The sequence below is a fragment of the Microcaecilia unicolor genome, chromosome 7 (genome assembly GCF_901765095.1).
Source record: "Microcaecilia unicolor chromosome 7, aMicUni1.1, whole genome shotgun sequence".
NCBI lineage: Eukaryota > Metazoa > Chordata > Amphibia > Gymnophiona > Siphonopidae > Microcaecilia > Microcaecilia unicolor.
This window is the reverse complement of record NC_044037.1, coordinates 16,673,715-16,695,300: the sequence shown is the minus strand read 5'-3', so window position 1 is coordinate 16,695,300 and position 21,586 is coordinate 16,673,715. Positions and strand designations below refer to the sequence as shown.

General features: G+C 44.2%; 1 protein-coding gene across 1 annotated transcript in view; it reads right to left on the bottom strand.

Annotated features, from left to right (window-relative positions):
- The window catches only part of LOC115474375 (phosphoglycerate kinase-like), a 29,122-nt gene that overhangs the window by 6,038 nt on the left and 1,498 nt on the right, over positions 1-21,586 (bottom strand). The window contains exons 2-4 of the mRNA XM_030209821.1: positions 6,397-6,576; positions 5,413-5,590; positions 3,950-4,048 (exon numbers count right to left, since the gene is read on the bottom strand). Coding sequence (XP_030065681.1) covers positions 3,950-4,048; positions 5,413-5,590; positions 6,397-6,576 — 457 coding nt within the window. The remainder of the gene's footprint in view (positions 1-3,949; positions 4,049-5,412; positions 5,591-6,396; positions 6,577-21,586) is intronic.

The window sequence follows — 21,586 nt, the reverse complement described above, 5'->3', positions numbered from 1 at the left end:
TTCCAGAATCTCAAATAGTAACAACATCCCATGTTCCACTGCACTAACCACTAGGCTACTCCTCCACTAGCAACATTCCATCTAGAAGCCTGCCCTTGCAGATCAGCAACGCAGCCGCGCAGGCTTCTGTTTCTGTGAGTCTGACGTCCTGCACGTATGTGCAGGACGTCAGACTCGCAGAAACAGAAGCCTGCGCGGCCGCGTTGCTGATCTTCAAGGGCAGGCTTCTACATTACTACTACTACTACTTATCACTTCTATAGCGCTACAAGGCATACGCTGCGCTGTACACCATACATGAAAGACAGTCCCTGCTCAAAGAGCTCACAATCTAAAAATGGAATGTTGCTAGTGGAATAGCAACATTCCATGTAGAACCTCAAATAGTAGCAACAGAATCTCCAATAGTAGCAACGTTCCATGTAGAATCTCAAGTAATAGCAACATTCCAGAATCTCAAATAGTAACAACCATCCCATGTTCCACTGCACTAACCACTAGGCTACTCCTCCACTAGCAACATTCCATCTAGAAGCCTGCCCTTGCAGATCAGCAACGCAGTCACGCAGGCTTCTGTTTCTGTGAGTCTGACGTCCTGCACAAACGGCCAAAGACGGGGTCAGATGTACAGGCTCGGGAAGTCTATTCCAGGCGTGAGGTGCAGCGAGATAAAAGGAACGGAGTCCAGAATTAGCAGTAGAGGAGAAGGGGACAGATAAGAGAGATTTATCTACAGAATGGAGTACCCGAGGGGGGGGGGGGGGCGTAGGAGAGACAAGAATGGAGAGGTACTGGGGAACGGCAGAGTGAATGCACTTATAGGTCAATAGGCTACTACTACTTATCATTTCTACAGAACTGCTATACTCATTTCTTAAGCATTCTTTTGTAGAGCTGCTCTGTTAGGCCTAATATGAAATATTTATTCTGGGTTTTGTAAGACCGATGAAAAACATTGAGTGTAAGATGTATTTAAAACTGAATATTATTTTTTTTTCTTACATTTGTACCCCGCACTTTCCCCACTCATAGCAGGTTCAATGCGGCTTACATATTATATACAGGTACTTATTTGTACCTTGGGCAATGGAGGTGTTAAGTGACTTGCCCAGAGTCACAAGGAGCTGCCTGTGCCTGAAGGGGGAATCAAACTCAGTTCCTCAGGACCAACGTCCACCACCCTAACCACTAGGCCACTCCTCCACTGTTGCTACTATTTGAGATTCTACATGGAATGTTGCTATTCCACTAGCAACATTCCATGTAGAAGTCGGCCCTTGCAGATCACCAATGTGGCCGCGCAGGCTTCTGCTTCTGTGAGTCTGACGGTCCTGTGCCTGAAGTGGGAATCAAACTCAGTTCCTCAGTTCCCCAGGACCAAAGTCCACCACCCTAGGCCACTCCTCCACTGTTGCTACTATTTGAGATTCTACATGGAATGTTGCTATTCCACTAGCAACATTCCATGTAGAAGTCGGCCCTTGCAGATCACCAATGTGGCCCGCGCAGCCTTCTACATGGAATGTTGCTAGTGGAATAGCAACATTCCATGTAGAATCTCCAATAGTAGCAACATTCCATGTAGAATCTCCAATAGTAGCAACATTCCATCTATTTTATTTTTGTTACATTTGTACCCTGCGCTTTCCCACTCATGGCAGGCTCAATGCGGCTTACATGGAGCAATGGAGGGTTAAGTGACTTGCCCAGAGTCACAAGGAGCTGCCTGTGCCTGAAGTGGGAATCGAACTCAGTTCCCCAGGACCAGAGTCCACCACCCTAACCACTAGGCCACTCCTCCACTGTTGCTACTATTTGAGATTCCACTAGCAACATTCCATGTAGAAGTCGGCCCTTGCAGATCACCAATGTGGCCGCGCAGGCTTCTGCTTCTGTGAGTCTGACGCCTGCACATACGTGCAGGACGTCAGACTCACAGAAAACAGAAGCTTGCGCCAGCCTTCTACATGGAATGTTGCTAGTGGAATAGCAACATTCCATATAGAATCTCCAATAGTAGCAACATTCCATGTAGAATCTCCAATAGTATCTATTTTATTTTTGTTACATTTGTACCCTGCGCTTTCCCACTCATGGCAGGCTCAATGCGGCTTAAATAGGGCAATGGAGGGTTAAGTGACTTGCCCAGAGTCAAAAGACAGAAGGGCAAAGTTTAAAAACAGAGTGCCTGTTTTCTGAAGAAAAAAAACCCCATTGTACAGCAAACCTCAGCATCTCCCAATGGCTCAGCAACTCAGTGCCACAATTTAACAGCCCCAAAGAAATAGAGAGGGCTAGAAAAAAATAAACCTTTTCCACAAGAAGCAGCTCTTTCCCTGCACTGATGCACCAAGATGGCCTCAGTCGGTAAGAAAGACGAGTTTCACTATGTGAAGCCAGTTATGTCCCTGCACTGACATAGCTCTGAATTCATAGTTGTAATGAGTCATAAATTCTGTGTTTATGAATGATAACAGGTTCCAAGTGAACAATGCAAGGGTATGTTCTCTCTCTCTCTAGTTATTACACACACATACTGGCCATGCTATACACACCACGTATGTATCTGGGTGTGTGTGTATGTTTAGGTAACAGAGGTACCACTAAACAAATACGTATGTTTGTTTGTCAAGGTCCATGCTGTTTCACTGATGGCCACAAGAGGGTGCATCACTGCACAGACATGGGCACTGGAAAGCAGATGTAACAAAAGAGAGGGAACGAAGTACAAACTAAAGTCCAAACAAAAAAACAGCACCACGGGCCTTTAAAAATGGAACACAGTCTTTAATAAATAAGCCTTGACAAAAGACCCGACACGGGCCGTGTTTCGGTGACTAGCACCTGCGTCAGGGGCAGGGGCGTAGCCAGACAACAGATTTTGGGTGGGCCTAGGCAAGAAGTGGGTGGGCACCAAGTGTTCTCTCCATCCCAACCACCACCCAAAAAAAATACCTCAGCTGTCGGGGACAATGGTTTTTTTCACCTTGGCAGTCTGCAGCAGGCATGTACTGAAAACAGAGCATGCGCAGGTGCCAGTATCGTGGAGAGTTAGCGTTTTCGTTACCATCAGGGGGAAGTTTCAGCTGGTTGAGCTTGGAATCCCCACCAGCTACCTAAACGTGTGCTACTGTTGGGTGGGCCTGAGCCCTAAAAGGGTGGGCCCTGCCCACCCAGGCCACCTGTGGCTACGCCATTGGTCAGGGGTCACAGTGATGATGTGGAAAACTTGGGGAATAACTCGAATATATCCGTTGGATACAGAAAGTGAAAGTGCCTGGTGCTTTGTAGCTTTTACTATATGAGACGTGGGGTAAGGAAAATATATTGTAGAGGAATATATTCGAGTTATTCCCCCAAGTTTTCCACGTCATCACTGTGACCCCTGACGCAGGTGCTAGTCACCGAACACACGGCCCGTGTCGGGTCTTTTTTTGTCAAGGCTCATCATTAAAGAACTGTGTTCCATTTTTAAGGCCCGTGGTGCTGTTTTTTTTTTTTTTTGCACTGGAAAGCAGAGTCATGCTGACCTGGGCTGTGGATTCTGAGACCATGATGCACAAACTTACCTTGCTGTCAACGTTTTGCTTTAGACTGGTTGTAGCCAGTCTAAAGCAAATGTTATCTACCCAGTAATGCACAAGGGTTTTTTTCCATGGCTCTAACCTGTGCCATTAGCAACCACAGAGAACCTTATGCAATATATTACAATGAGCTCACTAGTTTTCTAATGAGCACTCCATGCGATGCACAGCTCCACAGCAGCTGTAAAATCACTAGGGGGCATATGAGGTTCTGCTCTGCCTCTTCCTCAGGCAGTAAACTTGCTTGGAGAAAATGGGCCCAACGAGGCCAGAACATGGGATTAGGATTTCTTGAATGAAGTGCAGTACGGAAATGGTGAGCCTCCCCATTTTTGGATGATTTTATTAGGAAAGGAAGAAGTTACCTTCAAGCAGCTCTAAGCTGGCCCCGCCACCAGTGCTCACGTGACTGACTTTGTCCTCCGTGTCCCACTTGGCGCAGCAGGTAGCTGTGTCACCACCACCTGTAAGAGAGCAAAATGGAGAAAAGACTGAATGATATTTGAGAAGCGCAGGCAGGAAAAGTCTGTCTTTTAGCCGACAGCAAAGGCCTCAAAGACTGAACTGCCCAAGGGAGTTGGCAGAATGAGGAGTGGTGATGCGCTGCCCACAGTCCTGGGACACTGCTTTCCAGGGCAGACACTGTACCTGCTGTTTAAAAGCATCAGTCCCACATAAGATCTCCACAGATTTGGATTACTTATTTAGCTTTTGTCTTTTTAGTAGTAGCTCAAAGTGAGTTACATTCAAGTACAGTGCTGTTTTCCTACGCCTGGAGGGCTTACAATCTAACATTTGTGCCTGTGGCAATGGCCAGTTGATTTGCATCAGTTCAATTTGAATCCTGGCTTCCCAGCTTCTAATCCTGTCACTATAACCACCAGACTAACCCAGCACTCATGACCTCTCCCATCTCACCCCACTCCCCCAGTTACAGCCACCACAAAGGGTCCTTTCTGTAAGAACATAAGAGTAGCCATACTGGGTCAGACCAGTGGTCCATCTAGCCCAGTATCCTGTTTTCCAAACAGTGGCCAAGCCGGGTCACAAGTACCTGGCAGAAACCCAAATGTGGCAACGCTCCACACTACAAATCCCAGGGCAAGCAGTTGCTTCCCATGTGTGTCTCAAAAGCAGACTATGGGCTTTTCCTCCAGGAATTTGTTCAAACCTTTTTTTAAACCCAGATACGCTAACCGCTGTTACCACCTTCTCTCCCAGTCAGGCAAACCAAATTCAGAGCCTGTCTATATACCACTACTGCTCCCTTTCCAAACAAATACCACCCGCCCTCACACCTGAAGGGAGCTTCTCCTCCAGATATGGCAGGCCTGGGATAAAGGATCCCAAAAGATCAGCCTCTGTCTGCTACCTCTCAACTACAGGAATCAGGAGAGAGAACACAGAAAGCAACACCCAGCACGTGGAGTGGGAGGGGGCAGATTTAGTACCATTTGGCTTGCTCTGATTTTTGAGCCTAACCCTGGTTTCATGTGTTCCCAGATGTGAATTAGGTTTCAGCAGCTGGATGGCAGGTAGTGCCAGTGTCCCGCAGGGAGGGGTTAGACGGCAGATACTTGCTCAACAAACACAGCTTTTACATCAATGAACGGCAAAATCACTGCAAAGTAGTTATGATGTACTGAACGTGTTCTTCCATTATTTCAAAGGTAAGAGAAATTTCATCTTAAGTCTGTGTTGTCCAGCCACCACAATCATAACCTCACTCTTCATTAAAGCAGTACAGCAGACCGCAGACTGCAAGGCTAAGCCACTCACCACCGAGCATAACACACAGAAACTCAGCAGAGAGAGAGAAACTTCTCACCTATAATAGTGATACATCCCTTGCCAGTGACTTCAACCACTTTGTCCATAACGGCTTTGGTTCCTTTGGCGAATTTATCCCATTCAAACACACCGACTGGCCCATTCCACACAATCTGCTTGGCCCGGCCCACGGCCTCCACGAATTTCTTTACGCTTTCTGGGCCACAATCCAAGCCCTGATTTAAAAACAAAAAAAATGACAACATAAACACTTCCAGATTTCACAACCAGCTTCGAGAGAAGAGTCAGATGAATTGAATCTGTTGAAATCTAGTACCATCTATTCTAACTTATCATTGTGAGTTCATCTCCTGGCTTGCCCCTGAAGCAGAAGAGCACATGGCAACATGAATGTTTCCCAGCAGCAAGTCTCGAGGCTTGGCGTAAGTGGGACCTGGAGTGTCTTAGTGCCCTGCTTGATGAGGCACAAGTGTGCTTCCTGGAGGCAGTGTGCGCAAGCTGAGTAAAGAGGTGGAGGGAGGGGTACAGATTACCTGCTGGTACAGAATGACTGGGGGTCAGTATCCTGCTTGGTGTGATGTGAGGTCATGCACATGGGTCATGGTAAGGGGACAAGACAGCAAGCAAGAAAATGCCTGTAGGCAAAGTTCAGCTCAGACTGCTCTCCAAGCTTTTAACCAGCAAAGAAAGGGGCCTGAAAACGCTTGTCTTGGGGGAGACCAGAAAGTGAGTATGTGGATAAATAACCTCCAAAATAAGATTAAAAAAAAAATAACTCTCGTATGTACCCATGGCTTCCTCATTGTTTTGAAGAACTGTCTGACTGCTACTCTTGAATGACTACTTTCCTTCATCCCGTCGAATTAATGGAGTTCCTTTTCTCCTTTTATTCATTTGTATTTTTGAATTGTAAACCGCCTTGGTCCATCCGTCGGTTATGTGCAGTATAAGCAAATTAACTAAACCATAGTGACTGCGTGACTGGCTCTGAATCTAAGCATTTGCTTTACTGATCCCTCACCAGCCAGCCAGCAGGGATGCCACTTTTCACGCTTGCTTCTTTAGTGGCAGCATTCTCATCGAATTTGTCCGCAATGGTGAAGTCCACCGGCAGTGTAATGACCACCCCGTTCTTTTCTGCCTTGGCCATCAGATCCTTCACAATCTTCGCCCCTTCCTCATCATACAGGGATGAACCAATCTGTGAGAGAGGATAACAACGGGAAGGTGATTTATGAATGGGAAAAGAGCAGTGAACCTACTACGCCTGCCCTCCCCCCTCAACCCCAGGCACCATGCAGGGGGGAAAAGGTTGCTGTCTGGGTCCAGCCCTCCGAGTTCAGAGCTCCTGGACCTGGATCAGCAAAACTCTGACAACTCCAGTACTGCCTGACACATAAGTAAATGTGATTACTAAATATTAATGTTGAGGTGTCACCATACTGGGTTTAAAAAACTACACATATTTTCATATATTATTTAAACCCAGGTCAAATATCCAAATATATTAAATTTATATAATTTAAATTAATATTTTTTTGGTGCTCAGTATTTCAGTGACACTGTGCCTTTTCCTGGAGGTACAGGAAAACCTTCAGCAACAGACTAGACCAGTGGTTCCCAAACCTGGTCCTGAGGCACCCCAGCCAGTCAGGTTTTCAGGATATCCACAATGCATATTCATGAGAAAGATTTGCATGTCTCGTGAATATTCATTGTGGATATCCTGAATACCTCCAGGACCAGGTTTGGGAGCAACTGGACTATACACTCCTCAATTCCATATCACGGCACCACCCTCCCTACCTATCATGTGTTAAAGCTTTTCTCAAGCATTGAATATGTTATAACAGTTCAATTTCCAATGCACTTAACTTGAATGAGTAGCAGGCGAGGCGGAGGTCAGTGTAAACATCCGACCAAAAAAAAAAAAAAAAAAAAAAAGTCGACAAAAACTTCACTGGCTCCCTATCCGAGAACGAATCAACTTCAAGGTTGATTAATCTACAAGATTATCCACGGTGAATCTCCGGACTATATGCTCAATCTGATTGACCTTCCCCCCCAAACATGTCTGAAACTTCACGAACTTACCTCAACCTACATTACCCCAATTGCAAAGGACTCAAGTACAAAACCTATTATGGATCCAACTTCTCCTTCTTAGGCAGCCAACTCTGGAATGCCTCCCCAGACCCATCCGATCAATTAGCGACTATCTACCCTTGTGGAAATCACTAAAAACCTATCTGTTCAAGCAAGCCTACCCAAATGAACCCAAACTAATCCTGTGAAACCATTTACCCAACACTTACACATCTCTACCCACCTATATCTTCTATTATTCTGCTTTACTTAATTTATATTTTCCCTATCAAGTTCACTATCAATAATCTGTGATCCCTATTACTATGTAAGCCGCATTGAACCTGCTTTGAGTGGGAAAGCGCGGGGTACAAATGTAATAATCAAACATATAAATGGCAAGTGACCGACTCACTTGCAAATGCGCAGTAGAGACTTCCCTCTCTGTCCCGCCCTCGCGTCAAGACATGATGACGGAACAGAGGGGGAAACTGCGCTGAGGAGGGAACCGCCGAGGTCACTACCGCTCCCCCCCCCCCGGGGTCACCGCCAGACCCCCTCCACCCGGGCCCTCTCTTCTCCATTGAACTTACAGCGCCGAAACCGAAGCAGCAGATCAGCTCCCGTCGGCCTTCCTTCCCTGCCTGTGTCCCGCCCTCGTGTGACGTAACCTCGGCGAGGGCGGGACACAGGCAGGGAAGGAAGGCCGACGGAGCTGATCTGCCTGCTTCGGTTTCGGCGCTGTAAGTTCAATGGAGAAGAGAGGGCCCGGCCAGGGTGGAGGGCAGGAGAAATGCTGGACATGGGAGGTCTCAGAAGGAGGGGGGCCTTGGAGCTGGGAGGGATGGACGGAGGGGATCCTTGGAGCTGGCTGGGAGGAGGGTGGGCCTTGGAGCTGGGAGGATGCGGACATGGGAGGTCTCAGAAGGAGGGGGCCTTGGAGCTGGGAGGGATGGACGGAGGGGATCCTTGGAGCTGGCTGGGAGGAGGGTGGGCCTTGGAGCTGGGAGGATGCTGGACATGGGAGGTCTCAGAAGGAGGGGGGCCTTGGAGCTGGGAGGGATGGACAGGGGAGCCTTGGAGTTGGCTGGAGGAGGGTGGGTCTTGGAGCTGGGAGGGAAGCATGGAGGATGCTGCACATGAGAGGTCAGAAGGAGGGGGGCCTTCGAGCTGGCTGGGAGGGAGGGACGGAGGGGGGCCTTGGAGCTGGGAGTGGAGGGAGGGCGGGGGGCACACATCAAAATAAAACATACCAATACTCGCCCATTTTAATGGGCTTAATGGCTAGTAAATAAATAAATGAATGAATGAAGTGGTAATGTACATTGGCACTGGTCTTACTGTTACTTCATTCACCTAGACTGACATCTGCCTCACCTGCTACTTCATTCAAGTTAAGTGCATTGCAAATTGAACTGTTATGACATATTCAGTGCTTGAGAAATGTTTTAACACATGGCAGGCAGGGAGGATGGGTGATGTGATGTGGAATTGACGAGTGTCTAGTCTGTTGCTGAAGGTTTTGTACCTCCAGGAAAAGGCACAGCGTCACTTAAATACCGAGCACCAAAAAATAATTAATTTAAATTAATTAAAATGTAATATATTTGGAAATTTGTTTACGGCATGGGTTTAAATAATACATAACTAAAAGTGACAGAGCACAGCATATGGTAAACTTACTGAGACAAACTCTCCGTGTGACTTAACCAACGATGAACAAAGGTTGCGCGTGTCCAAGATAGGTGGATACAAGACACATATCAACGCTAAAAGGGGTAAAAACCATTTATTTATTTCAACAGTTATGATTTGTGTGCTAATTACTAAAAGTTAATCCATGTGCTCTTGAATATTTGTTTGAAGAAAATCAGATTGGCTGATGAACCTAGAGAGGCAGCTTTGCTTCTCCCTAGACACCTCCTGCATGCTCCCCAAAAAAGAGCAAACCTTCCTTAATTTGCAACCAGACTCCGCTAAATAAAACAAGAAAGTCCACTTATAATTACAATAGAAGCCCCGTTTACTTGTTTGCACTCTTTAAATTCCTTATTAGCACACTGACAAGCAAAAAGTATGTAACACATATATAATACAAGGGGAAGGGGATCAGGGGCGTAGCCAGACAACAGATTTTGGGTGAACCTAAGGAAGAAGTGGGTGGGCACCAATTGTTCCCCCCCCCAACCACCACCCCACCCAGGCCCACCTGTGGCTACGCCACTGAAGGTGATACTCTCGGCCCAGCTTCAGAGGTCAGGTACATTACAAATATACAATTACCTGAACAAGAACCCAAAAGGGGAAAGGAAAAAAAGAAAGCAACACTTCAAGAAAAACACTTTCAGCTTTACAAGTGGGGAAAGCATGCACAGCATGGCTCCTGGAATACTTTCCCACCCCTCCATGTGCATATTTATAACTGCGTGCCTTTGACTTAGAGAAAAGAGGGCAGATTTAATGGGGTGGTGGGGATGGATGCATAGTTGCGTGGGTAGCAGGATGGGGGGGGGGTTGATGGGGGAGTACAGGACAGCTGTAAGGATACCAACTAGTTAGGAGCTGAATTCATGCCTGTATTGTCCTAGAGGTCTCTTACTGACCTTTCTGAAACCATAAAGTCACAAGTCATTGCCAGACAGCAGGGCTTAGGTTGGACCTTTCTATAGTTGTGACAAAGGACAGTGAGATTCAGCAGCTTCCCCCTGCTCCTCTGGACTTTCAGTTCAATCAAAACCAACACTGGATTCAGACACCAATAACTAGCAGCCATGGATTTTGACCCAGTGGTAGCTACAGGTGGGCCTATCTGTACTCATGCCCACCCAAATTGTGGCTCTTTTTGTTGGCTGGTGGGAATCCTCAAACCCCACCAGCTAAAGATTTCCTTGTCAGGCAGCCAATGCTCTTCCAAATGGCAGCTGGCACCACACACCGGCCCCTCTGCACATGCTCAAGTTTTCACCAGGCGGAAGCACTGAGCATGTACGGACCATCAGCGGCGTCAGCTCTGTAGGAATATGTGAAAGACAAGTGCTGCATGCATTAACTGTCAACAATTCTATGAGCTATGATGTCATTGGATATAGTGTAATGTCTTGTGGGTGTGTCTGAGTCACTCTAGTTGCTCTGCAGTGTTGCCAGGTGGGCGGTTTTACCGCCCAATTGGGCGGTTTTCCGCGACCCGCCGCAGGAAATTTTTGCCCGCGGCGGGTTGCGGTTTTTTGGGCTGGTTTTTGTGCTTCGGGCGGTTTTTTTAGGTGGCTTTTTCGGCCGCGGTGGGCGGGGTTAGTGACGTTTTTGGGCGGGGTTAGAGTGGGAGGGGGTTAGTGACGTGGGAGGCGGGGTTAGTGACGTGAGAGGCGGGGTTAGAGACGTGGGAGGCGGGGTTAGTGAGGGAAGGCGGGGCTGATGACGGCGGGGGCGGGGGGGTTGATGACGGCGGGGGCGGGGGTGTCAGGGGCGGGGTTTGAGTTTGGGCGGGTTTTGGGCTGGATTTTGGGCTCCTTTAGGCTGGAAAAATATTTTCCACCTGGCAACCCTGTTGCTCTGAGAGTGAGTCTGTCTGTGTCAGCATAAGATGGTGTTAGCAATCTCTCTTCAAGCTGTATGATAACCAACTGACAGAATTTTGTATTCAGTAGTTTTACCATGTCTACTGCAAGTATGATGTAAATAGTTATCTGAAGAAACTGTAAGTAAACATCATCTTTGTTTGGAAGTTAAAGAAGAGAGAGTAATTGAATTTTATTCAAGAGTCTGTGTGAAGAGAGAGAGAGAGAGAAAAAAAAACAAAAAAAAAAAAACAATGGGAGTTAACACTTCTAAAGCTCTGCTGCGTATGGGCTAAATCTGCTGAAGTAAAAGTCTATTTTTTCATTTCTCCCCATCATATTGGGTTATGGGCCCAGACCACTAAAATAAAAAAAAGAAAACATTAAGAAATTTTTTTTATCTCTCCACACACACAAAAAAAAAAACAAGATGGCAGCTGCACCATTACTATGTTCTCTCAAAGTGCCCCAACTGAATGAATATAACTATTCAGTGGGAGATGAGATTTAAATGTATTATTGAAGCAAAGAAGCTAAATATAGTTTGGATCAAGTAAGAAATGCTGACAATTTTGAAGAATGGAATACTGCAGACTGTTATGTCAGAAGTATGCTATATGAAGCTCTGACAGAGAAACAGGCAATATTGATTGATGGAACAGACACCTCAAAAGAAATATTGCAAAAATTGAAAACCATCTATGGTACTTCATATACAAAACAACAGCCTATATGGTTATCAGAAATAATTCAATTGAAGTTGAATGACAAGAAAAAATGTAATGATCATATAACACATTTAATGTCATTATTTAAGAAGCTAGAATTATCGGGTATACCTATCTGCGATGCTTTAAAGAGAGCTTTTATGTTTACATCTCTGTCTAAAAGTTTTGAAGTATTCAGGACAGTGAATGAAGCAATTGAAGGACAATCTTTTGAACAGGCTGTCTCTAAGCTTAGACAAGAATGTATTATAACAGAGGAGATCTGTTCACCAAGAGAGATTAACCAGAATGAAACATTTTTCTCAGCGATGCATAGTAGGAGGCGGAGCTATAATGAAAAAAGCCTGCCCAGAAACAAGCTGATTTGCTATTCATGTGGTAAAGAGGGACATGTATCAAAATACTGTAACAAGAAAAACCACACCCCTTCTAGCTCATTTAAGCCAGTGGAGAATAAGCATGGTCAAAGAAGAAATTATGACCATGACAACAGTAAGAATAAGAGCTGTATAATGACAGAAAAATCTTTTAATATAATGAAGAACACTTCAGATAAAAATAGTTGGATATTAGATTCTGGCAGCACAAAACATATAACCAATAATAAAGAATTTTTCACAGATATGAGACCAGAAGATGGTAGTCTTCACAGCAAATGCTGGCTCAACAATGATCAAAGCAAAAGGAAATGGACATTTAAAATGTATAGTATCAGATGGAGTAAAAAAAACTCTTGTAAAAGATGTCTTATATGTTCCACGAGCAGTTTGTAATATGCTCAGTGTATCAGCATTAGACAAGAAAGGTTTTTCAATTCATTTTGAAAATAGTAAATGTACAATTTCTGATGGTAATGAAATTTATGCTGAAGGTTATATGAGTAACAATGTCTATAAGTTAAACATTACAGGTGAATCATCACATCTTATGAAAACAAAGAAGAATACAGAATGTAATCTTGAGACCTGGCATCGTCGAATGGGACACAGAGATCCAAAGGTGATCTTGGAGCTGCAAAGTAAGCAACTTGCAACAGGCATAAAAATAAGTGCCAGTAATGGTAAGATGGAAAATGCATAGATTGTATTACTCAAAAGGGGGTAAGACCCTCATTTCCATCATATAAAGGAAAAAGAAGTAGTAAAATACTGGACTTGATACATAGTGACTTATGTGGACCATTTAATATTCCATCACTAGGGAATAACAAATATGCATTAATATTTGTGGATGATTTCTCTAGATACTGTATGGCCTATCTATTAAAAGAAAAGAATCAAGTTGCTGATATGTTAAAGAAGTTTGTAGCCTTGGTAAGCAATAAATTTGATAAAAAACCAAAGATTCTACAGACTGACAACGGTGGTGAGTTTACTTCACATACCATACAAACATTTCTAGAACAAGAAGGTATTCAGCACATAAAGACAGTTGCATATACACCAGAACAAAATTCTGTAGCTGAAAGAAAGTTCAGATCGCTTGTAGAAATGACAAGATGTATGCTATCTGATAGTAATCTTCCAAAGAGATTATGGGGAGAAGCAATTCTCACAGCAGTATACCTACAGAACAGACTACCTACAAAAGGGACTGATCGCACCCCACATGAAATGTGGCATAGTAAAAAACCAAATCTGTCACATATAAGAAATTTGGAAGTACAGCATATGCTCATGTGCCGAAACAGAAGAGACATAAGCTGGATTCCACAACAGAAAAAGGAATTCTAGTGGGCTATGATTCAGGTCACAAAGGTTATAGAATTCTGAATCTAAACACTGGATTTGTTGGTGTAAAACACATCACATATTTTGATAAAAATAAAAAAATTGATAAAGACTGGAAAATTCCAAATGAACCTTATCATCCAGAATATGAAAAGAAACCAATAATCAATATCCCGGTGATTATAAACACTAACACCAGAATTGTCTGATAATAATTTTTGATTCTAATGAGGAACAGGAAAATGAAATAGATACAGAAAGTGTTATACTGAAGACAGTACCACTGATGAAGGGGAAAATGATTGGAGATAGAATCTCGATCTCAGATGACACGGAGAGGTCAGATCAAAAATGTCAGACGCTCATCCAGAGAAAATAGAGGTAATCCACCCCAAAGACTATCTTATTTAACAACTTCTGATGATGCACAAGAACCTTTAACTTGGGATGAAATTGATCAAATGTCTGAAAAAGAAGCAGAAGAATGGAAAAAAAGCTGCACAAGATGAAATCGACGCGTTGCATAAAAACAAACATGGAACTTAACTGAATTACCCCATGGCAAAAAGCCATAGGATGCAAGTGGGTATTTAAGTCAGTGCTTTTTTTGTGCCGGTACGCAACGGTACGGCGTACCGGCACCTTTTTTTTTTTGCTCCCCCCACCCCGTGACGGACGCAGTGCCAGCCCCCATTTCCGGCCGCTGCTTCTCCTGTTGAGCAGCAGCGGCCGCTACACAAAGAAAAAGATTTAAAAAAACCTTCAAACCTGGCTGAAACGCGGCACCCCGGCATTGTAGACAGCCATTAGGCATTGGCTGTTGCCCCGCAGCCGCTCCTCCTCTTGCCTCTACGTCACTGCGCTCCTCCGGGGTCTTCCTCCAGGGGCAGTGACGTAGAGGCAAGAGGAGGAGCGGCTGTGGGGCAACAGGCAATGCCTAATGGCTGTCTGCAGTGCCGGGGTGCCGCGTTTCAGCCAGGTTTCAATTTTTTTTAAAACTTTTTCTTTGTGTAGCGGCCGCTGCTGCTCAACAGGAGAAGCAGCAGCGACCGGAAATAGGGGCTGGTGCCGCATGCGTCGCGACTTCGCCGTTCGCGGGGGAAACTTGGCAGGGAGAGGGAAACCAACAGAGGGAAGGATTGGGGAGAGAGAAAAAGAGGGAATCCAACAGAGGGAAGGATTGGGGAGAGAGAGAAAGAGGGAAACCAACAGAGGGAAGGATTGGGGAGAAAGAGGGAAACCAACAGAGGGAAGGATTGTGGAGAGAGAAAGAGGGAAACCAACAGAGGGAAGGATTGGGGAGAGAGAGAAAGAGGGAAGGATTGGGGAAAGAGGGAAACCAACAGAGGGAAGGATTGGGGAGAGAGAGAAAGAGGGAAGGATTGGGGAGATAGAGAAAGAGGGAAAACAACAGAGGGAAGGATTGGGGAGAGAGAGAAAGAGGGAAAACAACAGAGGGAAGGATTGGGGAGAGAGAAAAAAGAGGGACAAACAACAGAGGGAAGGATTGGGGAGAGAGAGAAAGAGGGAAAACAACAGAGGGAAGGATTGGGGAGAGAGAGGGAAAAACAGATGGAAGGATGGGGAGAGAGAGGGAAAACAGATGGAAGGATTGGGGAGAGAGAGGGAAAAACAGATGGAAGGATGGGGAGAGAGAGGGAAAACAGATGGAAGGATTGGGGAGAGGAGGAAAACAGATGGAAGGATTGGGGAGAGAGGGGAAAACAGATGGAAGGATGGGGAGAGAGAGGGAAAAAAACACAGATGGAAGGATTGGGGAGAGAGGGAAAACAGATGGACAGAGGGGAAAGAGAGAGGGAGGATTGGGGAGAGAGGGGAAAACAGATGGAAGGATGGGGAGAGAGAGGGAAAAACACAGATGGAAGGATTGGGGAGAGAGGGAAAACAGATGGACGGATGGGGAAAGAGAGAGGAGGATTGGGGAGAGAGAGGGGGAAAAAACAGAAGGAAGGATGGGGAGAGAGAGGGAAAACAGATGGAAGGATTGGGAGAGGGGAGAGAGGAAAAACAGATGGAAGGATTGGGGAGAGAGAGAGGGAGGATTGGGGAGAGAGAGGGGAAAACAGATGGAAGGATGGGGAGGAGAGGGAAAACAGATGGAAGGATTGGGGAGAGAGGGGAAAAACAGATGGAAGGATTGGGGAGAGAGGGAAAAAACAGATGGAAGGATGGGGAGAGAGGGAAAAACACAGATGGAAGGATTGGGGAGAGAGGGAAAAACAGATGGAAGGATGGGGAAAGAGAGAGGGAAAACAGATGGAAGGATGGGGAAAGAGAGGGGGAAACAGATGGAAGGATGGGGAGAGAGGGGGAAAAACAGATGAAGGATGGGGAGAGAGGGAAAACGGAAAGATGGGGAGAGAAAGAGGGAAGACGCTGGATGGAAGAATGCAGAAAGAAATAGGGGAGAGAAAGCAGAGCTGCTGGATGGGTATAATTATACTACAGCAAGATGCCCACCGGAAGGGGGAAGGCCAGATTTTAGGACTCAGGCTGAAAAATACCAGCTAGGTTTAAAAATCTATGACTGGCTGAGCAAGGACTTGCTCTTCCTGCAAGTTAATAGAATCTGAAAAAAAAAAGCAGATGATACAATGATACAGAGGTAATACAGAGTTCATGAGATGGTATGAAAGGTATTGAGATGGTATGAAAAGTATTGCAGCCGGAAGATGTGAAACTGTTATCTCAACGCTTCCCAAAACATGTTGATAATTAGCAGTAGCTGAGAACGGAAGGAGGTGGGCACATCCGACAGCAGACAGCATGGGAAAGTATGCTCTCAGAAATGCGAATATTAGTAGGTATCTCACCATTCACTTCTATGGAGAGGATAGAGTATAAAAGAAGGAAGATTTGGCTTGGTTAGAGAGTCCTCTCCAACGCTTCTCTCAGACGGCAGGGCGCTGTGCAGATTAACCCAATCTGTCTGATGTCTGTATTTGTATCAACTTGAAGGCTTGTCTTTGGGTAAGAAAAAAATGTATTATCTATTATCTAAACCTATCTCTGCCTCTATTTTTATTGAGTCTATCTTCTCTTCTCTTCACCTAACATTTAGCCTACAAGGTAGATCACATACAAGTGATACTCAGTTTTGGACAGAAAGAGTAGTTATGGGAATTAGTTTTCAATTACGGCTCCTAATGCCACCCAGAACAGACCCCCTTATGATTGGGTGACAATGGAGGTTAGAGAAACTATACAGAACCTGATATATGAAACTAAGTACCTTTAGTCCCCCGTGTGACGGAGTCAGAAAGAGGTCTATAAGAAGAGGTGAATAAAAACAATGGAAAAGGGGAATAGAGAAAGACTGGAGAATAAGAGGAAGGGCATGGGGAGAACAAGGGTGAGGAAAAGATGAAAAGCCACAGGTAGATGAAGGAAATTAAAGAATGGATAGTAAGAATGAATTAAATCTGGACAGAGAGAGAGAGCCTGAAAAATATTGAAGAAAGCAAAGAAAAAGGAGACAAAAATGACAAATGGCACAGAAGAGTTAAGCGAAAACAAAGGAAAGCAGAATCACAGACTGGGACCAATATGGAAAGAAAAACAGTCACCAGACACAACAAAGGTAGAAAAAAAATCATTTTATTTTCATTTTAGTGTTTGTAATATGTCCAATTTGAGAATTTACATTGGCTGTCTTATTTTGCACTGGGTATACTGGAGCTGTAAGAGCTTACATTGATTATTTATAATGAAAAAAATCACGATATTTTTTTTCTCCTATAGTACTGTAATATTTTCAATGATGTCTGTTTATGCGCCATGGCTGGTGTAGGGGGTGTGGTTAATGTGGGTGTGGCTATCATAGGGGTGGAGCCATATGTGGTGACCCCGCCCATAATGAGTACCGGCACCTTTTTTTCTACAAAAAAAGCACTGATTTAAGTTGAAAAGAAATGCACAAGGACAAGTAGAAAGATATAAAGCCAGACTGGTAGCAAAAGGTTATCTTCAAAAATATGGTGAAGATTATGATGAAGTATTTGCACCAGTAGTGAAACACATAACAATCAGAACTCTCCTAAGCATAGCTGCATCAAAGAAAATGCAAGTGAAACACATAGATGTTAAAACAGCATTTCTTCATGGAGATATATCTGAAGACTTGTATATGAAACAACCAGAAGGTTTCATAGATACAAATAACAGTCATTTAGTGTGTAAACTGAACAAAGGTTTATATGGTTTAAAGCAAAGTGCAAAATGCTGGAATGAGAAAATGCATGATGAAATGTTAACTGATTTAGATTTTAAGCAAGGAGAAGCAGATAAATGCTTGTATACTAGACAAAAGGAAGGTCATTGTGTGTACATTTTAGCATTTGTAGATGATTTGCTTATAGCAAGTGAAAGTGAAAAAGAGTATAAAGACATTGTAAAGTGTTTAAATCAGAATGTTGAAATAACTGAACTTGGAAATGTGTCATACTATTTAGGTATGAATATTGAAAAACAGAAAGATGGTTCTTATTTAATAAGTCAGAAACAAAAGATTAATGATCTTATTGAAAGTATGGGTATGCAGGAAGCACACTCAGTAGGTTCACCTATGACCACAGATTTTCAGAGGGATGAAACTGAAAGGGAACCATTACCAGATAACATTCTATACAGATCTGCAATAGGAAAACGTTTTGTATCTAACTACCACTTACAGAGTTGATATAGCGAATGCTGTAGGAATTTTAAGTAGAAGAGTGAACAAGCCTACTAAGACTGACTGGACTGCTGTAAAAAGAGTGGTAAGATATTTGAAAGGTACAATTGACTGTAAATTGGTGATTCCGGTAAATAGTAATCAGAAATTGATTTGTTACTGTGATTCTGATTGGGCTGGAGATCATTCAGATTACAAATCCACAAGTGGGTATGTGTTTATGTATGGAAAAAACATCTATTTCATGGGCAAGTCATAAACAAACCATTGTAAGTTTATCATCCACAGAAGCAGAATATGTTGCTGGTCTGAAGCATGTCGTGAACTAATGTGGATAGAAAAACTGTGTACAGATTTTGGTATAGAACAGCAGAGACCGATACAGATTTTTGAAGACAATCAAAGCTGTATAAGGTTGTCAATAAATGACAGGGTACAGTCTAGAACAAAACATATTGCAACAAATTCCATAATGTCAGAGAATTGTCAAGGCAAGGAGTAATAAGTTTGCAATATAAACAAACTGACCAAATGATTGCTGATATCTTGACGAAACCGCTAGCTGTAAGAAATTTTGAAAATCTACGAGAAAACTAGGACTGTATGATAAATAAATATATAAGAATAAATTGTTGGACAATAATGCATGTGAAGGGGTATGTAGGAATATGTGAAAGACAAGTGCTGCATGCATTAACTGTCAACAATTCTATGAGCTATGATGTCATTGGATATAGTGTAATGTCTTGTGGGTGTGTCTGAGTCACTCTAGTTGCTCGAGAGTGAGTCAGTCTGTGTCAGCATAAGATGGTGTTAGCAATCTCTCTTCAAGCTGTATGATAACCAACTGACAGAATTTTGTATTCAGTAGTTTTACCATGTCTACTGCAAGTATGATGTAAATAGTTATCTGAAGAAACTGTAAGTAAACATCATCTTTGTTTGGAAGTTAAAGAAGAGAGAGTAATTGAATCTTTTATTCAAGAGTCTGTGTGAGAGAGAGAGAGAGAAAAACAAACAAACAAAAAACAATGGGAGTTAACACTTCTAAAGCTCTGCTGCGTATGGGCTAAATCTGCTGAAGTAAAAGTCTATTTTTTCATTTCTCCCATCAAGCTCAAGTCAAGTGCTACCACCTGCTGTTTGGAAGAGCACTGGCTGCCCGAGGAGGAGGAACTCTTCAGCTGGTGCAGTTTCGGGATCCCCCACCAGCTCAGGTATTTAATATTTTGTGTTTGAGGGTAGGGAAAGAGCAGAGTTGAGGGGGACCAGGAGGGGCTGAATTCCATGCCCATCATTTTGGGCTCAGGCCACCCAAAATTGGCTGTCTGGCTATGCCCCTGTTTCGACCTCTCTTAGTGTTATGAAGTTTTCCCTATTATCTACTATAATAAAACTCACCCTCAACGTTCTGAAGACAACGTTCTGAAGTCACTCAGTCACTCACTGAAGGGTTCATGGATTCATGGTGGTGAAGCCACAACACTAACCATGTCTCTCTGCCCCGCCCTCGCATGACGGACCAATCAGAAAAAACACCCTCAACATTCAGAAACGCAAAGGACCATCACAACACCGTTCCCAGGCAACACTAGGCAACGTAAGACGGACCAATCAGAGGAAACTACGTGACAATAAGGGAGGAGCATTCCCCAGCAGAATGGCTTATCTGTGCAGCACGGAGAGCACAGAACCACCGCAGGAACGAGAGAAGAATATTCCTGTGGGTATGTGCAAAAATAGCCTGGGGGGGGGGGGGGGGAGAAATTTTTAAATGCCTAATGCCAGTACTGAAGAGTGCCAGAGGGCCTATAGCACAGACTATATTTGGGATCGCTTGACATGGAGTCAGAGGAGCCGGAAAACAACATGCCCGTCACCATCTGGGACGTGGGCGAACAGGACAAGCTGCGGCCCAGCTGGAAGGATTACCCGCGACCCAGCCAGCAGCAAACAGCGACCAAGGAAGGGGGAGGAGTACTCCTTCCCTGCCTAGGAATCGCTGGAGACTGGCTGCCAAACTAACGAAACAACCGCGTACCGACGCACCACCTCCATCATCAACAACCTGCACACACACCGCACCCTCACACACACACAAAATAACTCTGTGACACATACACACACACACACACACCACACACACACACACAAAAAAACCACATGCTAGCGCCCGTTTTATTGGTTTTGGAAACGGGCCTTTTGACTAGTTACATATATGCCACACTGAATGGTTTCCAATCTTTAAACAAAATATAATATTAGAAAAAGGAAGCCTGAGTAAATACATAACACTTAACCAACTGACCTAATTTGATAATTATATTCAGCTAATTGAACTCAGCCAGGCTTGATTGCAACCAGCCATGTTGAATCTAAACCTCACTATATACTGGACATTATCATGACAATGAAATTAAAGCACAAATTGAATATTATTGTTATTGTTGTTTTTTTTTTTTGGTCATTAATATAATTGTTGAAACTATCATGACAGTGATGTAGTCACCACAAAGCTTCTACAAGAACACTATGCCACAATCAAAGAAAATTCCAGAAAAGATGAGAAAGAAAAATGTTGTTGAAATACATCGGTCTGGAAAGGCTTACGAAGCCATTTCTAAAGCCCTGGGACTCAACTGAACCACAGTAAGAGCCATTATCTGCTAATGGAGAAATCTTGGACCAATGCTGAATCTTCCCAGGAGCGGCTGCCTGCCAAAACTGCTCCAAGGGCACAGGGACAACTCACCCGAGAAGTAACAAAACATCCCAGAACATCGTCCAAAGAACTGCAGGACTCTCTCGCCTCAGCAAAGGCGTTATGACTCCACAATAAGAGAGAGAGAGGGCAAAAATGGGATTAATGGGAGAGTAGAAAGGCAGCAGAAACCGCTGACGTCCAAGAGTAACATCAGTGCTGGTCTCATATTTGCAAAAACACACCTGGACAGACGAGTCAAAAGTGGAACTCTTTGGACAGCACAGGTCCCATTGTCGGGCATTAAAAAAAATACAGCATTGCACAGCCAAACATGGTGGTGGTAGTGTGTTGGTGTGGGGAAGCTTCGCTGCCTCAGAACCTGGAAAACTTGCCATATTGAAGGGACCATGAATTCTGCACTGTTCCAGAACATTCTTAAGGAGAACGTTCAGTCATCTGTCTGTGAACTGAAGCTGAAGTGTAACTGGGTTGTGAAGCAAAACAATGATCCAAAACACAAAAGCAGGAGTCTACATCTGAAGAGAAATAAAATTAAAGTTTTGGAACTGGCCTAGCTAAACTCCTGACTTGAACCCCAGTGGCAGGACCTGAAACAAGCAGTCGGCGAATGAAAACCTACAAAACGTGCCTGAATGAAAGCAGTTCTACAAAGAAAAGGGGGCTGAGGTCAGTCTTCACATTGCTGTTGAGGACTAT